We start from the raw sequence: 20,268 nt of genomic DNA, 5'->3' as shown, positions 1-20,268 counted from the left end.
CTCCTCAGCCATACTTGAATCTAGTGGTATGGGGAGCAAGGGAACTACGTCTGGGCATAACCGTCTCAGGTAGGGTGACAAATGCAAAAAGAACAGATGATGGATGGAATGCTGAACAATGTTAAACATTCACCCCCCCCAGTCAGGGTTCTGATCCTAAATCCATCGTTCGGGTTGGACTGTTCCCATGAGGAGCAGGGTCAAGACTGATTTGTATATGGTTGGGTCCAGAACTGAGGTGGCAGTTATGAATTTTTAAATTTGAAGGTTTAAAATAGCACCTAAAAGATCAAATCGTCAACAGCGGACACCTAGTCATGCAAGACTGGGACAAGGTCGAAAGTCAATACAACCGGCGATGCACCCCGGGAAGATAGGCAGCAGGATGGCCCTGATCTCCTCCTGCTTCTCAGAGTAGTTTTTGGCCAAATTTTATTTAAGTCCTCAGTTTTAGAAAATGGCAATCTGGGCATCTTTAGTCCCACACTCAAAGGTCTAGGACTGGAGGGACACCTCTTGGGGGTTCAGGACTCACTTGGGCTGGGCCCAGGTGCCGGTACAAGATGGTGGGAGCCTGTTATGTCCCTCTGGCTTCTACAGGCGGCCTTAGAGTCATATCTGGTAGTCCTGGGTGCAGGGCTCAACAGCAGAACTGAGCTCTGAGGGTTCAAGGCAGGCTCCAGGCAGCAACGCAGTCCTTCCAGGTACAGCAGCAGTCTGGCAGAGTGTACAGCAGGTCAAAGCAGCAGGCAGTCCTCTGAGAGTCATTCCGAAGGCCCATTAGTGAACTGAAGAGTGGGTCTGAAAATCCTGGGCCGAATTAAAGAAAAGTGGTGCTTCATTCAATGCAGCGCCACTTTTTATGCACCCTTAACACCCCCCTGATGCCACCATGTGTGTGCTGTAATTAACATACGGCGCACCATGGCGGTAGTTCAGGAACTAGCGTCAACATTTTTGATGCTAATTTGACGCTTTGTAGGATTAGTGGCAAAAATCTTGCTGCTAATCCTGAAAAACACATTCAGACCCATTGAAAATAATGGTGTGCCTCTTTTTAACTCCTGCTCTGTGCAGGTGTTAAAAATGGCTCTAGAAATGACGCAAAGAAATCTTTTAGATTTCATTGTGCCATTTTTGCTGGCCCCCTAACAGGGGAACGGCCCCCGCTTGCATACATTATGACTGGCGCAAGGGGTTACAAAGTGGTACAATTCATGCATTGCGCCACTTTGTAAATGTGGCGCGGCACAAATCCGCCTTGTTGGGCCACTTAGCATTAAAAAAAGGAGGCCCCTTCCTGCACAAAAAGAATCCTGCCTACAATGCAGACACCCTTGCACCATGGTGCCAGGGTGCCTGTGTTGGTGCTGGTTTCCAAAATGGTGTCAGCACAATGGGAAAGGATAGGAATGTGCTGTATTGCTTAAATACAGTACATTGCTGCCATTTCCATTTGACACAGGGCAGTGCAGCAAGGTGGCTTGCTGCACTGCGCTGTATCAAAAGCCCATAAGTATGGGGCCTAATCCCTCTATTCTGTGACTGTCTGGAGGCATTCACAAAGTCTAACTGTCAGCTACATCCAGTCATGCGACCCAGGACAAGCTGCAGACACAAAGGGCTAAGGACAAGAATATGGCAACTTTCTAAAAGTGGCATTTTCAAATATGTAATGAAAATTCTGACATTACCATTAAGAGAGGTTTTATCATTACAATTTCATTTTACTAAACATGATATATGTATCTGATCCTAATTAGGAATTACAGCTTATTAAATTTATTAAGGAATCCCCAATGTTATCCTATAGGACAAGTAGGCCTCACATTAGTGAAAAACAATTTTGGGAGCTTTTTCACTACCAGAACTTGTAAAACTTCAATGAACATGTCCAACCTTTTATTTACACAACCGCCTTCCCTTTGGCCTACCTAGGGCTTACCTCAGGGGTGGTGTATATGTGATAAAGGGGGAGTTTAACACTTGGAAAGTTGGTTTAAGTGCCAGGTCGACATGGCAGTGGGACACTGCATTCAGGCTATAGTGGCAGGTGTGATGCAAGTTTTGGAGGTGGGAGTGGTGCAGGCCCATTGGTAGCATTTAATTTACAGGACCTGTATATATGGTATACCACTCTACAAGGGACTTATTAGTAAATGAAATATGCCATTTGAGTATAAGTCAATTTAACCAAGTTTTGGGGAGAGAGCACAGGCACTTTAGCACTGTTTAGCAGGGATAAACTGCACAGAGTCCTAAGGCCAACAGAAACGAATTCAGTAAAAAATGGAGGGTAAAAGGCAAAACGTTTTTGGGTGACCCTGCAGGAGGGCCAGCTCCAACACCTCTCATTGGTTTAAACATCCACTTTTATGAGAGAGAAGTATCCAGATGTACGCAAGCCACAGGCCGCCTTGCACATAGACATCTGGCTCTTAGAGATCACCCCCAAAATAAAGGATATTGTTTTTGGTGGAGGCTCAAAATTAATAACTAAGATTTTGTGGCTCTCTGCTTTTTACAGTGGGGAAAGGATTCCAGGTTAGGGTTCACGCCATTGCTGATGGTCCTAGCCATAGCATTACTGAGACAAAGGTAAACGTTCTTAAATAATTTTAAAGACTAGTCAGCAAGTGGGAAGACACCTTTTTGTAGGCACTCTGCTCCTGGCACCTTACCGACCCAAGACTTACTTTACTAGAAATGCCTGGCCATGGGGCCCTTATTAGGACAAGTGTATGAATCCCTGTCATCAGTTTCTGTTTTCAAACATGGGTCTTTCTTTAATAAGCCATGAGCTGCTGTTGTCTGAAGTCCAGTTGATTTTGGGGTGAATCTAGGCTACAGCTATTAGTTCATCAGTGTCTTAAATAGCAGGCCCATTTTAGAGCATGGCATCTTGTTGACATGGAGGGTAATGTCATTGTGACTGTTACGAGAAACAATAAACCAACAGAAACCATTGCTTAATGCTTACTAACATCCTCTCTATCCTGGCAAAACAATGTAAATATGGCTCTGTAAAACCTGACCTAAAATACAACTCTAAGTTTGTGAGTTGATGAGGTTTGGGATTTTTGCTCAGTTTTTGCCTTCAGTAAGCAGCGTTCTCATTTCTGTAATGAGTTTCTTGCCAATAACAAAATTGTGCCATTTCTGTCTATTTTCAAGTTCATATTGTTATGATAGCTAAACTCATTATTAATTAGTACGAGGGTCACCATATTTGTAGCGTTGCATGCCCCTATGTAAAAAAATGAAAACTAAGGGCCTCATTTACGAGGCCTGTGACGCAGGATGGCCCCTGCGCCACCCGGGAAGAGCAGAAATGCACTGTACCTACAAGATACAGCGCATTTCTGTCTCCCCCCTGCTCTGGCAGACAAATTGATGCCTAGCGCCAACACAGGCAACCTTGCACCATGGTGCAAGGGTGCCTGCGTTGTGGGGATGATTGTTTTTGTGCATGAAGGCACACCTTCCTCCACAAAATCAATTACAAGAGGTGTTTTCCACTATCTATGTGTGCTGCAGAATGATATTTCTCCCCGTTGTGTCACTCTTACGCCACCCCTGAGGTGGTGTCAGAACCTGACGCATTCCAAGACTTGTAAATCTGGGAATCCGTCAGATTCCTTAGCGTTCCATGGATGATGCATGGAGCACCCCAAGCAACACCCATTGAACGCCCCTTTCACGCAGTATTATGCGTGAAAGGGGTTCATATTTACAAGGCCATGAAAAGACATGCAAGGTGGCATTGTTTGGCCTGTAAATATGGGTTGTCACACCGCAACACCGGAGCGTAAACAAATGACGCTCTTGTGGTGCAGTGTGCCGCTAGGGCCTCATAAATGAATTCCTAAGTGTAAAGCAAAGTACAGAACTCACCTTTAGCAAGGGTCTAAGAGGCCTTTGCAAAGTGTGATAGTCTTACAGAAAGTGGCCTTTCCCTGTTCCCCAGTTCCTTTTTTCCCCCACCTTTTTGTGCCCTGTTTTTGTCCCTCCTCCTCTCTTCCTTCTTCTAATCACCTAACCTTTCTTCCCCCTTTTCCAGGATATCTGGAGTCTGAGTTAGCAGACATGCAGCGAGAGCACCTGCAGCAGACCACCCAGCTGCAAGCTGAAATCGAGATGCTGAAACAGAACTCCTTGAGAGCCTATCCACAGCCGGGAGGGCAGGCCCCGCCTCGGCTGCCGCCCCCTAAGGCGCCACCCCTTGCACTGCTGCCGCCGACTCAGGCACGCCCAGCCCCGCCCATGCATCCTCCTGGAATATTTGAGCCTTCCTTCCTGGCCGGTGGGATGGTGAGCATCGGTTAAGGACAGAAGTGTTTGAGAATTGTATACTGCTTATGTTCATTTTAATACATTTTATTTCCTAATCTACTGTGGATATTGTGATAGTCTTGAGTGATGCAATTGACTTGCAATTGTCAGCAGACATGTGCAGCCCATAGGTTATGGTTGGCATATAAAAGAGGCAAAGGCCCATATTTATACTTTTTGACGCAAAACTGCGCTAACGCAGTTTTGCGCCAAAAAAATTAGCGCCGGCTAACGCCATTCTGAAGCGCCATGCGGGCGCCGTATTTATTGAATGGCGTTAGCCGACGTTAGCTGACCGGCGCTGCCTGGTGTGCGTGAAAAAAAAACACGTACACCAGGCAGCGCCGGCGTAGGGAAAAATGGCGTTTGGGCGTCCAAAAATGGGGCAAGTCAGGCTGAGGCAAAAAAATCGTCTTAACCCGATTTGCGCCATTTTTTTTGGGCGCCCAGACGCCATTAACATGACTCCTGTCTTAGCAAAGACAGGAGTCATGCCCCCTTGCCCAATGGCCATGCCCAGGGGACTTCTGTCCCCTGGGTATGGTCATTGGGCATAGTGGCATGTAGGGGGGCACAAATCAGGCCCCCCTATGCCAAAAAAAAAATAAAAAAAAATACTTACCACAACTTACCTTTTCTTCCCTGGGATGGGTCCTTCCATCCTTGGGTGTCCTCCTGGGGTGGGCAAGGGTGGCAGGGGGCTTGGGAGGGCACCTCTGGGCTCATTCTGAGCCCACAGGTCCCTTAACGCCTGCCCTGACCCAGGCGCTAAAATCCGGCACAAATGCAGGTTTTTTAGTCCCGCCCACTCCCGGGCGTCATTTTTGCCCGGGAGTATAAATACGACGCATATGCATCGCAGTCATTTTTTAAGACGGGAACGCCTACCTTGCATATCATTAACGCAAGGAAGGTGTTCACGGAAAAAAATTACGCTAACTCCATGAACTTTGGCGCTAGACGCGTCTAACGCCAAAGTATAAATATGGAGTTAGTTTTGCGTCGAATTTGCATCGAAAAAAACAACGCAAATTCGGCGCAAAAGGAGTATAAATATGCCCCAAAGTTTTTTTCTTTGTGCAACTTTCGTGAATTTCTTCTGATTTTTGGGAAGTTTTATAGAAAAATGTTCAAGGTTGCCAAGACGCTCCGTTAAAAAAGTTTTATTTAAGCTTTGCCTTATTTGTTGCAAACGTTTATATTGTTTATATAAAGTTTATATTGCATGCATTCTCCTGGATTTTCCCCAGACACATTTCATCAGTAAAAAACAGGTGGTACACAAATCAGGCTGCAAAAGGGTAACCTAGAAGAGAAGAAGACTTCTTACTTTTTCAAATACAGCAAGGTTTATTGGAGTGAAAATTGTCAGATTTAGATAGTGATGGAGGGGTTACTCTGTCACAATGGTGACGGATATCCCGTCCACCGAAACCTAAATCCCATAGGAAATTATGGGATTTGGATTTCGACTAATGGGATATCCCTCACCGCCAATATATAAATCGGGCCCAAAGTTGGAAAACTTGCAATGTTCACAAACCTTTAGTTATAAAATGTAAAAAAATAAAAGCGTGTTCTCTCCCCGGTATAGTTTCTTTCCCTAAGACCTAGGTGGATTAATCACAGGAGGGCGCCCCCTGTGTGTATAAACGGAATGGGTGACTCCCATAATCCTGTGCCCGAGTGTGGAGCGTGCAGTGTGACGCGTGGTGTATCACCACGAAACCACATATGGCCTTTTGCTTCCACATCGTCTCTTCTGGGGATTAAGAAAAATATTCACACCATATATGGTCAGAGAAAAATAAGCAGGTGATAAATGTATGCAGTTTTGGGCCTGTATTTCTCACAGAAGAGAGAAAAACAATCAGAATTGGACTGAGTATTGCCAAATTTGTGTTCTATCCTCATACCAAGGGAAGTTACTCTTATCTCCATTAACTCACAGGAAGATACAAACTAGAATCATTCATTCTGGTTCCAATATTTCCCTGCAGGGTTAACAGGGAATTAAGTTATGGGTCTAACTAACAGTAAAGTTGCCAGTTCCTGATCCAGGAAACCAGGAGCACTGAAAGACTTGCTAAATAGCATCTTGAAGTACCATGAAAATAATCAATTCCAACAGTGTTGATGCATTTTTAGAATCCTGGTGCCTTATTTAAAGTCTGTCAGGTGGCTCACTGGCCCACCAGGTGAGCACTGTGCATGCTTCCCCGCCAGAGGACTTCTTGCCAAAGCTAGAGATCTCTGCCTGTCTGGTGGGGATCTATGGGGCATATTTATACTCTGTTTGCGCCGGAATTGCGTCGGTGTTTTTGACGCAATTTCGACGCAAAACTAACTCCATATTTATACTTTGGCGTTAGACGCGTCTAGCGCCAAAGTCCATGGAGTTTGCGTAATTTTTTAGCGTGGACACCTACTTTGCGTTAATGATATGCAAGGTAGGCGTTCCCGTCTAAAAAAGTTACTCCGAGGCATGTGCGCCGTATTTACACTCCCGGGCAAAATTCACGCCCGGGAGTGGGCGGGTCAAAAAAAATGACGTATGGCCGCTTTTGTGCCATTTTTTAGCGCCTGGAAAAGGCAGGCGTTAAGGGACCTGTGGGCTCTGAAGGAGCCCAGAGGTGCCCTCCCATGCCCCCAGGGACACCCCCTGTCACCCTTGCCCACCCCAGGAGGACACCCAAGGCTGGAGGGACCCATCCCAGGGACAGTAAGGTAAGTTCAGGTAAGTGTTTTTTTTTTTTTTTTTTGTGGCATAGGGGGCCTTGATTTGTGCCCCCCTACATGCCACTATGCCCAATGACCATGCCCAGGGGACAGAAGTCCCCTGGGCATGGCCATTGGGCAAGGGGGCATGACTCCTGTCTTTGCTAAGACAGGAGTCATTTCTATGGGGGTTGGGAGTCGAAAAAAATGGCGCAAATCGGGTTGAGGCGAAAAATTTGCCTCAGCCTGACTTGCCCCATTTTTTGGCGCCCAAGCTCCATATCCCCCTACGCCGACGCTGCCTGGTGTACGTCGTTTTTTTCCACGCACACCAGGCAGCGCCGGCGGCTAACGCCGCCTAACGTCATTGAATAAATACGGCGCCCGCATGGCACTTCAGAATGGCGTTAGCCGGCGCTAATTTTTTTGACGCAAAACTGCGTTAGCGCAGTTTTGCGTCAAAAAGTATAAATATGGCCCTATGTATCTTCAGTGGAGCACTGCTGAAACGACCACCATTTTTCTCATGAAGTTCCTAGGTAGGGAAGTCTAGGGATGGTGGGGCAGAGCAACCACCACTATGACCTGATGGTCCTTTGATGAACTGACCATCAGGTCAAGGATTTCTTCTGGCGTAAACCCAGCGTTTCTTAACCTTTAAATGGAGTGAGGGAAACTGTTAGTCTGGTGGAATGGTTACACCTTTCAACTAAACTCTAAGGCCCATATTTATACTTTTTTTTGCACTGCATTTGTGTAATTTTTTTTACGCAAATGCGGCGTAAACTTAACTCCATATTTATATTTTGATGCTAGACACTTAGGCCCGTATTTATACTTTTTGACGCTAAACTGCGCTAACGCAGTTTAGCGTCAAAAATGTTTGCGCCGGCTAACGCCATTCTGAAGCGCCATGCGGGCGCTGTATTTATTGAATGGCGTTAGCCGGCGCAAGCAGACCGGCGCTGCCTGGTGTGCGTGGAAAAAAACCACGTACACCAGGCAGCGCCGGCGTAGGGAAAAATGGCGTTAGGGCGTCTTAAAAATGGCGCAAGTCAGGTTGACGCTAAAAAATCATCTTAACCCAATTTGCACCATTTTTAACGACGCCAAGACGCCATTTACATGACTCCTGTCTAAGTAAAGACAGGAGTCATGCCCCCTTGCCCAATGGCCATGCCCAGGGGACTTATGTCCCCTGGGCATGGTCATTGGGCATAGTGGCATGTAGGGGGGCACAAATAAGGCCCCCCTATGACACCCAAAAAAAAAAAAAAAAAAAAAATTATACTTACCTGAACTTACCTGAATGTCCCTGGGATGGGTCCCTCCATCCTTGGGTGTCCTCCTGGGGTGGGCAAGGGTGGCAGGGGGGTCCCTGGGGGCATGGGAGGGCAGCTGTGGGCTCATTTTGAGCCCACAGGTCCCTTAACGCCTGCCCTGACCCAGGCGTTAAAAAGTGGCGCAAATGCGGGGTTTTTTGACCCGACCACTCCCTGGCGTGATTTTTGCCCGGGAGTATAAATACGACGCATTTGCGTCGCCGTCATTTTTTTAGACGGGAACGCCTTCCTTGCATCTCATTAACGCAAGGAAGGCGTTCACGCAAAAAAATGACGCTATTTGCCCATACTTTGGCGCTAGATGCGTCTAACGCCAAAGTATAAATATGGCGTTAGTTTTGCGCCGAATTTGCGTCGAAAAAAACGACGCAAATTCGGCGCAAACGGAGTATAAATATGCCCCTTATAGTGTCAAAATAATGGAGTTTGCACCATTTTTTGGATGCGTGAACCTACCTTGCATCAATGAAATGCAAGGTAGGCGTTCCCATCCAAAAAATGGCACTATCCCCATAGTGCCATATTTATCCCTCATGCAAAAATGACGCAGGGGTGGGAGGCGGGCCTAAATAATGGCGCTAAGCTTGCTTAGTTCTATAATTTAACGCCTGGGTCTGACCAGGTGTTAAGGAACCTACCTGTGGACCCATTTCCGTGGTTTAACACCATGGAATGGGTCCACATGTGCCCTCCCCAAGCCCCAAGAACACCCCTATCCCCACAAAGGGACACTGGAGGATGGGGAGCCCCACCCCAGGTAAGTCCGGGTACGTATTTAAAATAAAACATTTTTTTTGCCTTGGGGGGTTCTCACTTGGGCCCTCTGCATGTCACAGTGTGCAGTGGCCATGCCCAGGGGACACTTGTCACCTGTGATGGCCATTGGGGTGGTGGGCATGACTCCTGTCTTTTCTAAGACAGGAGTCATGCTTTTGGTGGGTGTGCGCCAGGAAATGGCACTAGTCTGGTTAGCGGCACTTTTATGCCTCTAACTAGGCTAGTGTAATTTTTTGATGCACAACCCCGCCACCCCCACCCAGCTACTGTTGTTTTTCTGGACAACAGCCGGGACTTACTGCCGGCTTGCGCCATACTATAAATATGGCGCCCGGCATGCGTCTGAGAATGATGCAAGCCGGCGGTAGAGTTTTTGACTCAAAACTGCGTTGGCACAGTTTTACACCGAAAATTATAAATATGGGTCTAAATGACTCACAAAGTCAGTTGGTAAATCGTTCAAAACACTAGACAAATAAAATACTTACAAGAGAGACATAGGGCCTGATTCAGATATTGGTGGATGGGTTACTCCTTTACAACGTCGACGGATATCCCTTCCACTGAAATCTGAATCCCATAGGAAATAATGGGATTTCGATTTCAGCTGATGGGGATATCAGTCAACGTTGTGATGGAGTAACCCATCCACCAATATCTAAATCTACCCACAGTCTGTCAGCACCTTAATGGAAAATGAATAATCTATACATTTTACTAGTTATAAAGTTTTGAATTGAAAGGAGGCTCACATCCTTACATTTCTTATCGTGGAATCACCAGGGAATGATATTTCTCCACTTAAGACCCATTTTGGGCCTTGCAAGAAGGGAGCACCACTGAGCAGCGTCTTTTCCCCAGGTGCTTGCTCCTAGGAGCTTAATTTAGTCTTTGTTGATGATGTAGTGAGTGTAAGAATAGCAGAGGGCATTGCCACCCCATCCCAACAGTACTCTGTCAATCCCATTATGAGTTGAATGCCAGCCCAGCGGTCATCTCTGTACCTTGAAGGGACAAAAAGCTTAGTGGATGACCGCTGTTGAGTTTGACGGCTGCTCACCAAACTTTTAAACTTTGTTCCTCACTGCCAGGTGTAATCTGGTGGTGACAGAGGGAACAAAAGTACTTTATTCTATCCACCCTAAAAAGGGCCGGTATTGCTCTTCCTCTAGCAGCCTCTAGTCCTTTGTTCTATTGGAGGAAGAATTCCACAGACTGAGTCAACAGGGGCTCCATCATGAGAAACCTTAAGGTTCGGCCGCCCGTCTCTAAATGAGGTGGAGGGCGTGAGAGTTTGATGGACAAGTGTACCCTGCCTCCCAAACTCTAAATCATACCCATAGCCTTTTATCCTTCCAAAGCTGATAGTTAATACCAACGTCATTGGGTAGAGAAGACTTTACCTTCTGATTGTGTTCTGAAACCCCCACCGGGATATGAATAAATTCCAATTAATAATAACGATGAGAAATATCATACGTCAACTGCTCTAGTATCATAAAGGGCATATATGAGCCTGGATGTTCTATCCCACAAGCCACCCTGGCCTGGCCTTATGTGACCATTGGTCAGAGGGATGTTGTATGACCTTCAAAATACAACAAGGAGAACCATTTCAATGCTTTAAGGTTCTAGAGAAAGTGTACGTGTGAGACACATTTAACAGAGCAGCTCCTGGAAAAAAGGGACACATGACAACATCTGTATATTCACTTCCTTTTCTTAATTTATTTTCAACATAATCCCTTCACTATCAAAATTGTACAACTAATCAGAAGAATATTACAAAGACATTATGTCAAATATCAATATTAATAAGGAAAAACAACCCTCACCCTTTAGTATACTCATTCACACACTCATACATAACATGACTTGAAAGACAATTGGTCCCAGACAGAATGCTTGATCCGTTAAATCATTGCTCGTTCGTTTGATCAACTCTTCATACCCAGTTGGTTAGTGTCTGGAGAGTGAAAACAGTCGACAAGTGTTTCGGTGACTGCTTCCTTTATTATGCCACCTTCCTTAGGACCAAACTCCAGTGGGCTAAACATCAGATATGTTGGGCATGAGGCATTTCTCCATTAGCTTAACAGTTTCATTTACAAGTTCCACCCATTAAAGATTGGTTAGTGTGATTTCCTTTGAATAGTGTATGGCGAGTCTGATGAATGCTTCAGTCGTAATTTAGTCATGTTTAAATATCACTTTTGTTGATTGAAGGACATTGAAGGACTATAAGGCACCCACATGTTGGAAACTCAGGCCCAAAGGAAAGGGCAGGACTGTGCCATAATATATGGCATGCAGCGCAGTCCTGTCCTTTCCCACTGCACTGGCACAATTTTGGCAGCCTAGCGCCAATGCAGACACCCTTGCACCATGGGTCAAGAGCGCCTTCATTTCATGCAGGATTGTTTTTGTGCAGGAAGGGGCACCTTCCTGCACAAAAACAATCCTAGGAGGAGACAAAGATATTTCTCCTCATTGTGCCTCCCCTGGGGAGGCGTAAGGTTTTGGCGCATCCCCATGTTTACATGGTCTTGTAAATGTGGGTAAGGGTCAAAATTCATTGCTGTTGCGTGGAGACACCCACTGCAATTCCCATGGAACGCCTCCCTAATGCAGAGTAAGGCTACGCAGCGATTTGCACTGCATTACCGTGCTACATATCTGTGAGGCCACTCAAGCCAAGCAAAGTGGCTTTGCGTGGCCTCATACATATGGTTTCAAGGTTTGCGCCGCTGCTGCCTCACAAAAAGTGATGCTCCGGCGGCGCTCATAAATATGCCCATCAATGTACTGCGGTGTCCTACTCTTGGAGCGTAGTAAATGTTGATGAGATAAAAAGATAGAAGCAGCACAGTTTAAGCTCATGTTGTTCTGTTAAACTGATCTAATGTGACAGGATAATTGGCAGGTATGGGACTGGCCTAGTATCTCACTGGTGACTAGGTCCAAATGACAGGCATGGCACTGTTCCAAATTCATACAAGTGAAGCAAGGTTAAAGTGCAGCTGTGTTCCTGGTCTAGTACTAGCCAGGTGACCAGCAGTTAAAGGGCTGCAATGGGACCGTTCCAATATAGCAGGCTGGTGTGGTCACACATATAGCAACACAAAAGGATGTTGGACAGATTGTTGAACAATGCAAACACTCACCCCCAGTCACAGATCTGGGTTTAAGCCATTGTTATTTTGCTCACTCTGTCACCCCAGTTTGGACCCAGCCATATGCAAATCAGTCTTGGCCCTGTTCCTCATGGGAACAGTCCAGCCAAAACTGCCAGGCCAGGTCCTCTCTGGACCGGAAACAAGCATCCTGGGACCGGTTTCAGGGTATAACCACTCATCAGCCAGGCTAGCTTGGATCCAGTGGCACAGTGAGCCCGGGACCCACGTCTTGGCATACCCTTCCCACTTAGGGCAACGTTAGCAACACAAAAGGATGATGGACGGAGTGCTGAACAATGCAAACATATGACCGGGGGTTAAATGACATGAGAATTGGCAGCCATGGCACTGTTCCACTATGATACAAGTTAGAAGGGGCTAAGAGGAAGGTATGGAACTGCTCCAGTAAGTGAGTAGGTAAGTAAGTAGGTTAAAATTGCTGACAGGATGGGATTGTATTTTAAATTGTCTCCTACCTTTCTGTGAACAGATATTTTGTTTCCCTTCCTTTTCCAGGAAGCGAAGAGGCCTCACACACCTGCAATGAGTAAACATTTAGTGAATCCACCGGATACCCTGGGACCAGCACCATATGACCCGGCGTAAGTATTCTTTCTCTGCAGAGTAAGCAGGGTATGAGGCGGGAGGGAGCTGAGGGCCCTGTAAAGGAAGCTGAGTACCATGGTAGGACATGGACACTTTCAGCATGAGGTCGGTTATCAGGAATATGTGGAGAAGACATCTTAGGAGATCTCTCCTCTTGAAATATATCAGGAATAGTCAAAGGTTCCTCAGCCTTGCCATGTTTGATGTCAACAGTTCACTCCCTGTATCTCAACCGTGACACTGACAATGGAACATATGGAGTGCCTGTGTGGTCGAGGCACGTTTTCATTGCCTAGCACATACCTTTTCATTACAGCTTATACTTCTGTTTGCCATTCATGCAGAAAAGGATTGCTGCTGCCATAGCAAATTATGCTGGGATATTTCAGAATAACAAATAAAGCTGACCACCTTCATTCCATTCTCCCGCAAACTGGTAATTTCTGGGTGCACCTACTGAATAAATCATTGACTATACTTTCCTGCCAACCAAGGAATCATTCATAGAATTAAACTATAAGGGGATCATTACGTCAAAAGGGTGTCTATGTCTCACAATAAATGGAAGTATTCACAGAATGCTTGAAATTTGGACCAGCAACACTTACATTAGATTAATTTTTAGATATGACATGGACAGATTTAGCTGTCTCACCAGCCTTTCATAATGGAAATACATTTTAGATCAGCCCTCTTTATCCTTTGGTTTAATCAACTGTAATTCACATTTTGCTTCTGCTCACAATAGCATACCATGTGGGGAACTGGGTTGGCCAACTTTAGTCAGTGACTCTCTTGCACAGTAAGTGATTGCATTTTGCCTGATCAGATGTGGACATTCGCCTAAAGAAAGTACACCACAGTGCCAGGGCTGATGAGCTAATACTTTAGCAATGCTTTTTATTTCCATTACATATCATATTTTGCCATTTCTTTAGGCATCTTTGTGTGCTTAAGCTATGACTTCAGTATTGAGTAAATTGAAAGCCAACAGCACCTTTTCCTTGGCGAGAAAACAACACCTTATCCTGTGACATGCATTAAAACTAAAAATGGTTTCTACACCTATTCGAGGTACACCTGTACACATGTCTTCAAGAAAGCACAAGTACCATACTATTAAAATTATAGGCAATGTTTATTTTTTAAAATATGCAATGTATATTGCAAACCTATAGCCACTACATTTAGGAAGCAGCATGTCTTTCTTTGTTATTTTCTTTCTTTTTATGTGTCACATGCTTGCAATAAGATATAAAAAAGTAACTACTGCACCAGCTTGCGAAGGCCATGCCCATTGGCTTTGCCAACGTTTTCTTCTTTTGTTTTCATTTCATAGTCTGGTGTTAGTGTGTGCCAAAATGGTTTTATAGTTCACTCTGATCTTTCTCATCATTCCATAACTGAAGTTCATTTTTGGGGATTGTTTCATCAGTGAATCCCTCATTCAGATACAGCACCAGCCCCTGACTTACAGCAGTGTGCATTGGGTTGTTGGAAAGAGGCAGTATCAAGAAGGGGTCTTTATTTCTACTGAATTCTCTTTCAGATCTGTAAATACTTTCCTTGTGTCACACTAGAATGTACTAGAGTGAAAAAACTTGTGAACCTTTATCAGTCTTTATTACAAAACGCCTTAAAGGGCTACATTCATACAAGCAGTGATTCCATTAAGAACTTGTGTCCTTAGATGTCATTAGTAAGCTCTTGCGGACAAATTTATGAAATTTTGGCACAGGGCAGAGCCACACGCCATCTTGCTGCGCTGCCCTCCATCAAAAGGAAAGGGCAGGACTGCGACGCATCTATGGGGTACAGCACATTCCTGCCCCTTTCAACTGCGCTGGTGCTGTTTTGGCTGCCTAGTGACGCAGCGGCGGTGCAAACCTCTCAACCATGAGGCCACGCAAGGCCACTTTGCATGTCAAAGAGGGGAAGTCGCTGTGTTGCCTAACTCTGCACCAGGGAGGCGTTCCATGGGTGTTGCAGTGGGTTTCCCCACGCAACACCTGTGGATTTTGACACATCCCAAGATTTACGAGAACTTATAAAAGCCTGTAAACCTGGAGATGCTCCAAAACCTTACGCCTCCCCATGGGAGGCACAACAAGGATAAATATCTTAATTTCTTCTCATTTTTACATCTTTCTATGGATGCTGCAGTCTGCAGCACACATAGAAACAGGAAAAAGCTTCCCAGGATTGTTTTTGTGCAGGAAGGGTCCCCTTCCTGCACAAAAATAGTCCTGCCGACAACGTAGGCACCCTTCCAAATTGGCGTAGGACAGCGCAGCAGAAAGACTTGGAGCACTGCCCTACATCAATTCCTTGAAGATATGCCCCTATGATTTTTTAGAAATTAGTTTCTGAAGGACAGAACTTGAAAAAGGAAAGGAACACTGCAGTGCATTTACCCAGTTTAATTTGCCTCCTGACAGAAAAAACACATTTGTTAAAAAAAAGAAGCCCCCAAGTGCAAGGGGTACTGCCTGTTGAAGCCACTTGAATCCGATCCTCTATCTTCTGCAACCTCTTTGTATGAGGACAATGTGTTCAATAGAAATTCTCTTCTGGTGGCCTATTTAATGTGGCACAGACCAGTGCTTTTGCATTTCAGTCTTCATATTGGTCCTACTTACATGCTTAGTGACTGAACATTGTCCTTCTCAGGCGATGCACTGATCTTTGTTGCGTGCACTCTAATGCCAACATGCTGCTTAAATGCATGAATGCTGAGCTGACGCTATTGTCCAGTGGCTCAAAAAGCCTGCTCTGGGTTTCAGATTGGCTTGTTTTACTTTTGGCTCTTGACATAGCTCAATGTCTTCAACCTTGTCTTTTGCACTGATTTCCATTTACATGTATTTGCTTCTTTTGTCACACAATTTGTACAAGCCCACCCCACATCCCTCTGCAGTTTACTCCTCAAATGATGAATTCTCTGCAGCTCTGCCTAGTGTTTTGCTGCCAGCTGTGGGCTCTGTCCCTGAGTGTCAGCATTCATCAGTTATCACAATGATAGACTCAACATATCCTTGGCACAGCTGGTGGCCTGCCAGATTTATCTGCAACCCCTTATTTGCCACCCCTAAAAGACAAAAGGTTCACTCAACATTTAATCATGATTTTGCTTATTGTCTGCTTTGCTCTCTTTTCCTCTCCTCTTATTCTCTCCACTCCTTCAGAAGTTCTTTTTCCTTCAGAGTCCCAGTCCATTCAGTCTATACGACCTTTCTCTCACCAGGGCTGGCTTTGTTGTGTTCTATGACTTCCTACTCGGACTGGACCCCACATTTTACATGGTGCGCCTGCTGACCGGACTCTACAGCAATGGACAGCAGATGGGAAGGCCCATCGCCCTTCCTGCCGTCTTCTGCCAGATGGGTCAGTCTCCCCCATATGTCATGGATGGCTGCAGGGGAAATACTGCAATGCTGTCTGTCAAGCAACCAGTGCCAAGGTACACAGTGCCCACTGGTGGGCCCCTCTAAGTGAATGTTTATGTGCATGCCAGTGTTTAAGACTATAGGGTTTCCTAAGTGTGACTGAACAAGTGTTTTTGTACAGCCTACATTGTATAAATAAATGCCGTAGTGTGTGGTCTGAGACCCCTGGCCCATCATGGACATCCTTCCATCATGCGAAAGACCCAACTCACTTAGTAAGAGTATATCAGCTATAAGTCTGGGAAATATTGTAGAGAGGTATTCATGCATGTAGCTCCTAGACAGCTTTTGGTGCAGATGAGATGATTCATTTCTCTTTCCTGTAGAACTCTCCAGCCCCTCACAGGTACAATACAAATTAAACACTGAAAAACAAACCCATACGGGGGAACACACATCAGTGCACATACTCAAGACAAATTGCTCCATCTGTGGCATTTGGGAAGATCTGACCAAACACGTCGGACCTATGCACGCATTCTTGAAGCCCCATCTCATTCGATTTAAGGGAATAACCTGTGGGCCATTCTCTCTTATTTCCTCTTACCAGAAAACTCTATTTCTGGAGACATAAGGCAGCTTTCAACGTACTGTGTCGGGAAAACACAAAGGGCTGTATTTGCGAGGTTTTGAGGCAGACCAGGGCTGCAAAGATTCTTGCTGCGCTTCCCTGAGTCAAAAGAAAAGGGCAGGAATTCACCATATCTGTGAGATATTACGCATTCCTGTCCTTCTCCCCGCTCTGACGCACAATGGACTGCCATGCCCCAAAGCTGCACACTTGCACCATGGTTGCGCCACCCTTACATCTCCCCTGGGGAGGCTTAGGCTTTTAACACATTCCTAGGTTTACGAAATCTCGCAAATCTGGAAATGTGTCAAATGCCCTGGGTCTTACGTGGGAACACCTTCTGTAAAGCCCACAGCACGCCTACCTGTCGCAAGGTGAGGCAAAGCAGAGACTTGCGCTGCATTGACTCAGTCCATGTTTACTAGGCCAGGCAGGGTGGCTTTACGTGGCCTTGCGTTATGGCTCTGTAGGGTGCACTGCCAGACCGTCACTAAAAGTGATGGTCCGGCAGCACAGAGGCTTGTGAATAAGCCCCAAAGTCTCTGTAACCCTCTTGCAATTAGCCTGTATGGATCAGTGACCTGCAGCTCCGGGGAACGCACTAATAGCAACCTGAATGGTCGGGGGAGTGTTGTGATTAGGTCATAGGTCAGCGGGCTGAATACTTTACAAAGAGGGTGAAGGTACTCTGGCCCATATTTATACTTTTTGACGCTAAACTGCGCTAACGCAGTTTAGCGTCAAAAAATTTAGCGCCGTCTAACGCCATTCCGAAGCGCCATGCGGGCGCCGTATTTATGGAATGGCGTTAGCCGGCGCAAGCAGACCGGCGCTGCCTGGTGTGCGTGGCAAAAAACCACGTAGACCAGGCAGCGCCGGCGTAGGGGGAAAATGGCGCTAGGGCGTCTTAAAATGGTGCAAGTCGGGTTGACGCTAAAAAATCGTCTAAACCCGATTTGCGCCATATTTTTTCGACGCCCATCCCCCATCAACATGACTCCTATCATTGTAAAGATAGGAGTCATGCCCCCTTGCCCAATGGCCATGCCCAGGGGACTTCTGTCCCCTGGGCATGGTCATTGGGCATAGTGGCATGTAGGGGGGCACAAATCAGGCCCCCCTATGCCACAAAAAAAAAAAAAAAAATACTTACCTGAACTTACCTTAATGTCCATGGGATGGGTCCCTCCGTCCTTGGGTGTCCTCCTGGGGTGGGCAAGGGTGGCAGGGGGGGTCCCTGGGGGCAGGGGAGGGCACTCTGGGCTCATTTTGAGCCCACTTGTCCCTTAACGCCATCCCTGACCCAGGCGTTAAAAAGCGGCGCAAATGCGCCGTATTTGGCCACGCCCACTCCCGGGCGTCTCTTTTGCCCGGGAGTATAAATACCACGTAAAGGCCTGGGAGTCATTTTTTAAGACGGGAACGCCTCCCTTGCATATCATTAACGCAAGGAAGGGGTTCACGCTAAAAAATGACGCACACTCCGGGCACTTTGGCGCCCGAAGCGTCTAACGCCATAGTATAAATATGGCGTTAGTTGGCGTTGGTTTTGCGTCGAATTTGCGTCTAAAAAAACGACGCAAATTCGGCGCAAACGGAGTATAAATATGCCCCTCTGTGTGCATGCACCATTAGCCCTATAGGTGACAGTGCTAACAAGGTGTGGGGTATCTGCTAGTTACGCTGGTAATGTGAGGGCAGATCACTGGGCATTGTAGCCCTAGAGATGCTGCAATCTCATGGCAATAAAGCTTCAGGGACCACAGAGGTCTGCCTTTTCAGACGCAGAGGTCTGTTGGAAAACTTTCCACTTTGCTGCTAATCCAATCTGCAAATAACTTATGACTATGGGGGCCATTTTGACCCTGGCGGTACAAGACCGCCAGGGCTAAAATGACGGAAGCACCGCCAACAGGTTGGTGGTGCTTCCTGGGTCATTACGACTGCGGCGGAAGCGCCACGGTCGCACCACCGGGGCCGGCAGTTTTCCGCCACAATGGCCCCGGCGGTAGTAGAGGGGATTACGAGTCCCTGACCGCCAGCCTTTTCCTGGCAGTTTGAACCGCCAGGAAAAGGCTGCCGGTACGGGGAGTCGTGGGGCCCCTTGGGGCCCCTGCAGTGCCCATGCCAGTGGCATGGGCAGTGCACTATGCAGACAGTGAAAAGCGCGACGGGTGCAACTGCACCCGTCGCATGGCCGCAACACCGCCAGCTCCATTTGGAGGCGGCTCCCATGTTGCGGCCCACATCCCCGCTAGCCCGACGGGCGGAAACTCTGTTTCCGCCCGCTGGCCCAGCGGGGATGTCAAAATGGGCACCGCGGGAGTGCGCCTGCGTTGGTGGCCGCACGACGGTTGTTGTAATGAGGCCCTATATGTCTTTATGAAGAAGGTCACTCATCACTGCTTTGTGTGTTTCTTTCAGGGTTCGCCCTGTGGCCTCCATCTCACTGGTGATCGAGCTCCAGGCCTCGGGAGGATTTGATCCTTATGGGCAGGAGGTCCAGCGCATGTCGTCTAGAGGCTGGGCCAAGTTGGATCTCTTTGATCGGCACAACCAGGTGATCAGTGGCAGATGGAAGGTTCCGGTCCGCGTGCTTCCACTGAAACCTGATCTGACTATGGGGCAGCTGAATGCTGTGCCACAGGTAAGCAGTGCTCATTGTTCTGTGGGATACACCACACTTCACACCTTTATCCGATTATCCTCGAAAATGGGCCTTGGGAATCAAGAGACACACTGAGAGGCTAGTTGCTGTGTCGCCTCAGCTCTCAGAAAGGAATACAAACAACAGCCATCTTGAGGTTCTCTCTATTTCTGTAATTGTGGGTGATCACCCAGTGGTGCATCTCCTGTTTGTTATTGTAAGACTGTGTTTACTCTCTGTGTGCACTGGCTCTCTTGCATTTTGATGTCTTGACTTCATAGAGAGCCAATGCCATGTTGGTTCCTCGGGTAACAGTGTCAGCAGGACCAGCACAGAGCTCAAGGAACTTTAAGGTAGATGTTCTCACCATAGCTCACCTCAGACTGGTTTGAAAGTCTGACTCTAGATGGTGCCCAGGTACCCTCCTGCTTTGGATCCACTGCCCCTGATTCTGGTACCTCTGTTGTCCCCCGGACATATTAATCAAGGGTTTTGTGTCACCCTTTCACCACGCAAGGTGGCCACAGAGTGACGCGAAACCTATAATGAGATTTACCAAGCCACGCATGTTGCTGCCTTGCATTACTCTGTTCCAGGGAGGCGTTCCATGGATTCTGAAGTATTCTCAGTTTTACCAATACTGGTAATAATA

The 20,268-nt window shown here is 46.7% G+C and overlaps 1 protein-coding gene across 1 annotated transcript in view; it reads left to right on the top strand.

Annotated features, from left to right (window-relative positions):
* CCDC17 (coiled-coil domain containing 17) overlaps positions 1-20,268 on the top strand; it is a 136,612-nt gene that overhangs the window by 93,379 nt on the left and 22,965 nt on the right. The window contains exons 9-12 of the mRNA XM_069233232.1: positions 4,061-4,311; positions 12,863-12,948; positions 16,197-16,412; positions 19,394-19,616. Of these exons, the coding sequence (XP_069089333.1) occupies positions 4,061-4,311; positions 12,863-12,948; positions 16,197-16,412; positions 19,394-19,616 (776 nt within the window). The remainder of the gene's footprint in view (positions 1-4,060; positions 4,312-12,862; positions 12,949-16,196; positions 16,413-19,393; positions 19,617-20,268) is intronic.

This window comes from Pleurodeles waltl, chromosome 4_2 (assembly GCF_031143425.1).
Source record: "Pleurodeles waltl isolate 20211129_DDA chromosome 4_2, aPleWal1.hap1.20221129, whole genome shotgun sequence".
Classification (NCBI taxonomy): Eukaryota; Metazoa; Chordata; class Amphibia; order Caudata; family Salamandridae; genus Pleurodeles; species Pleurodeles waltl.
This window is presented reverse-complemented; position numbering and strand designations above follow the sequence as displayed.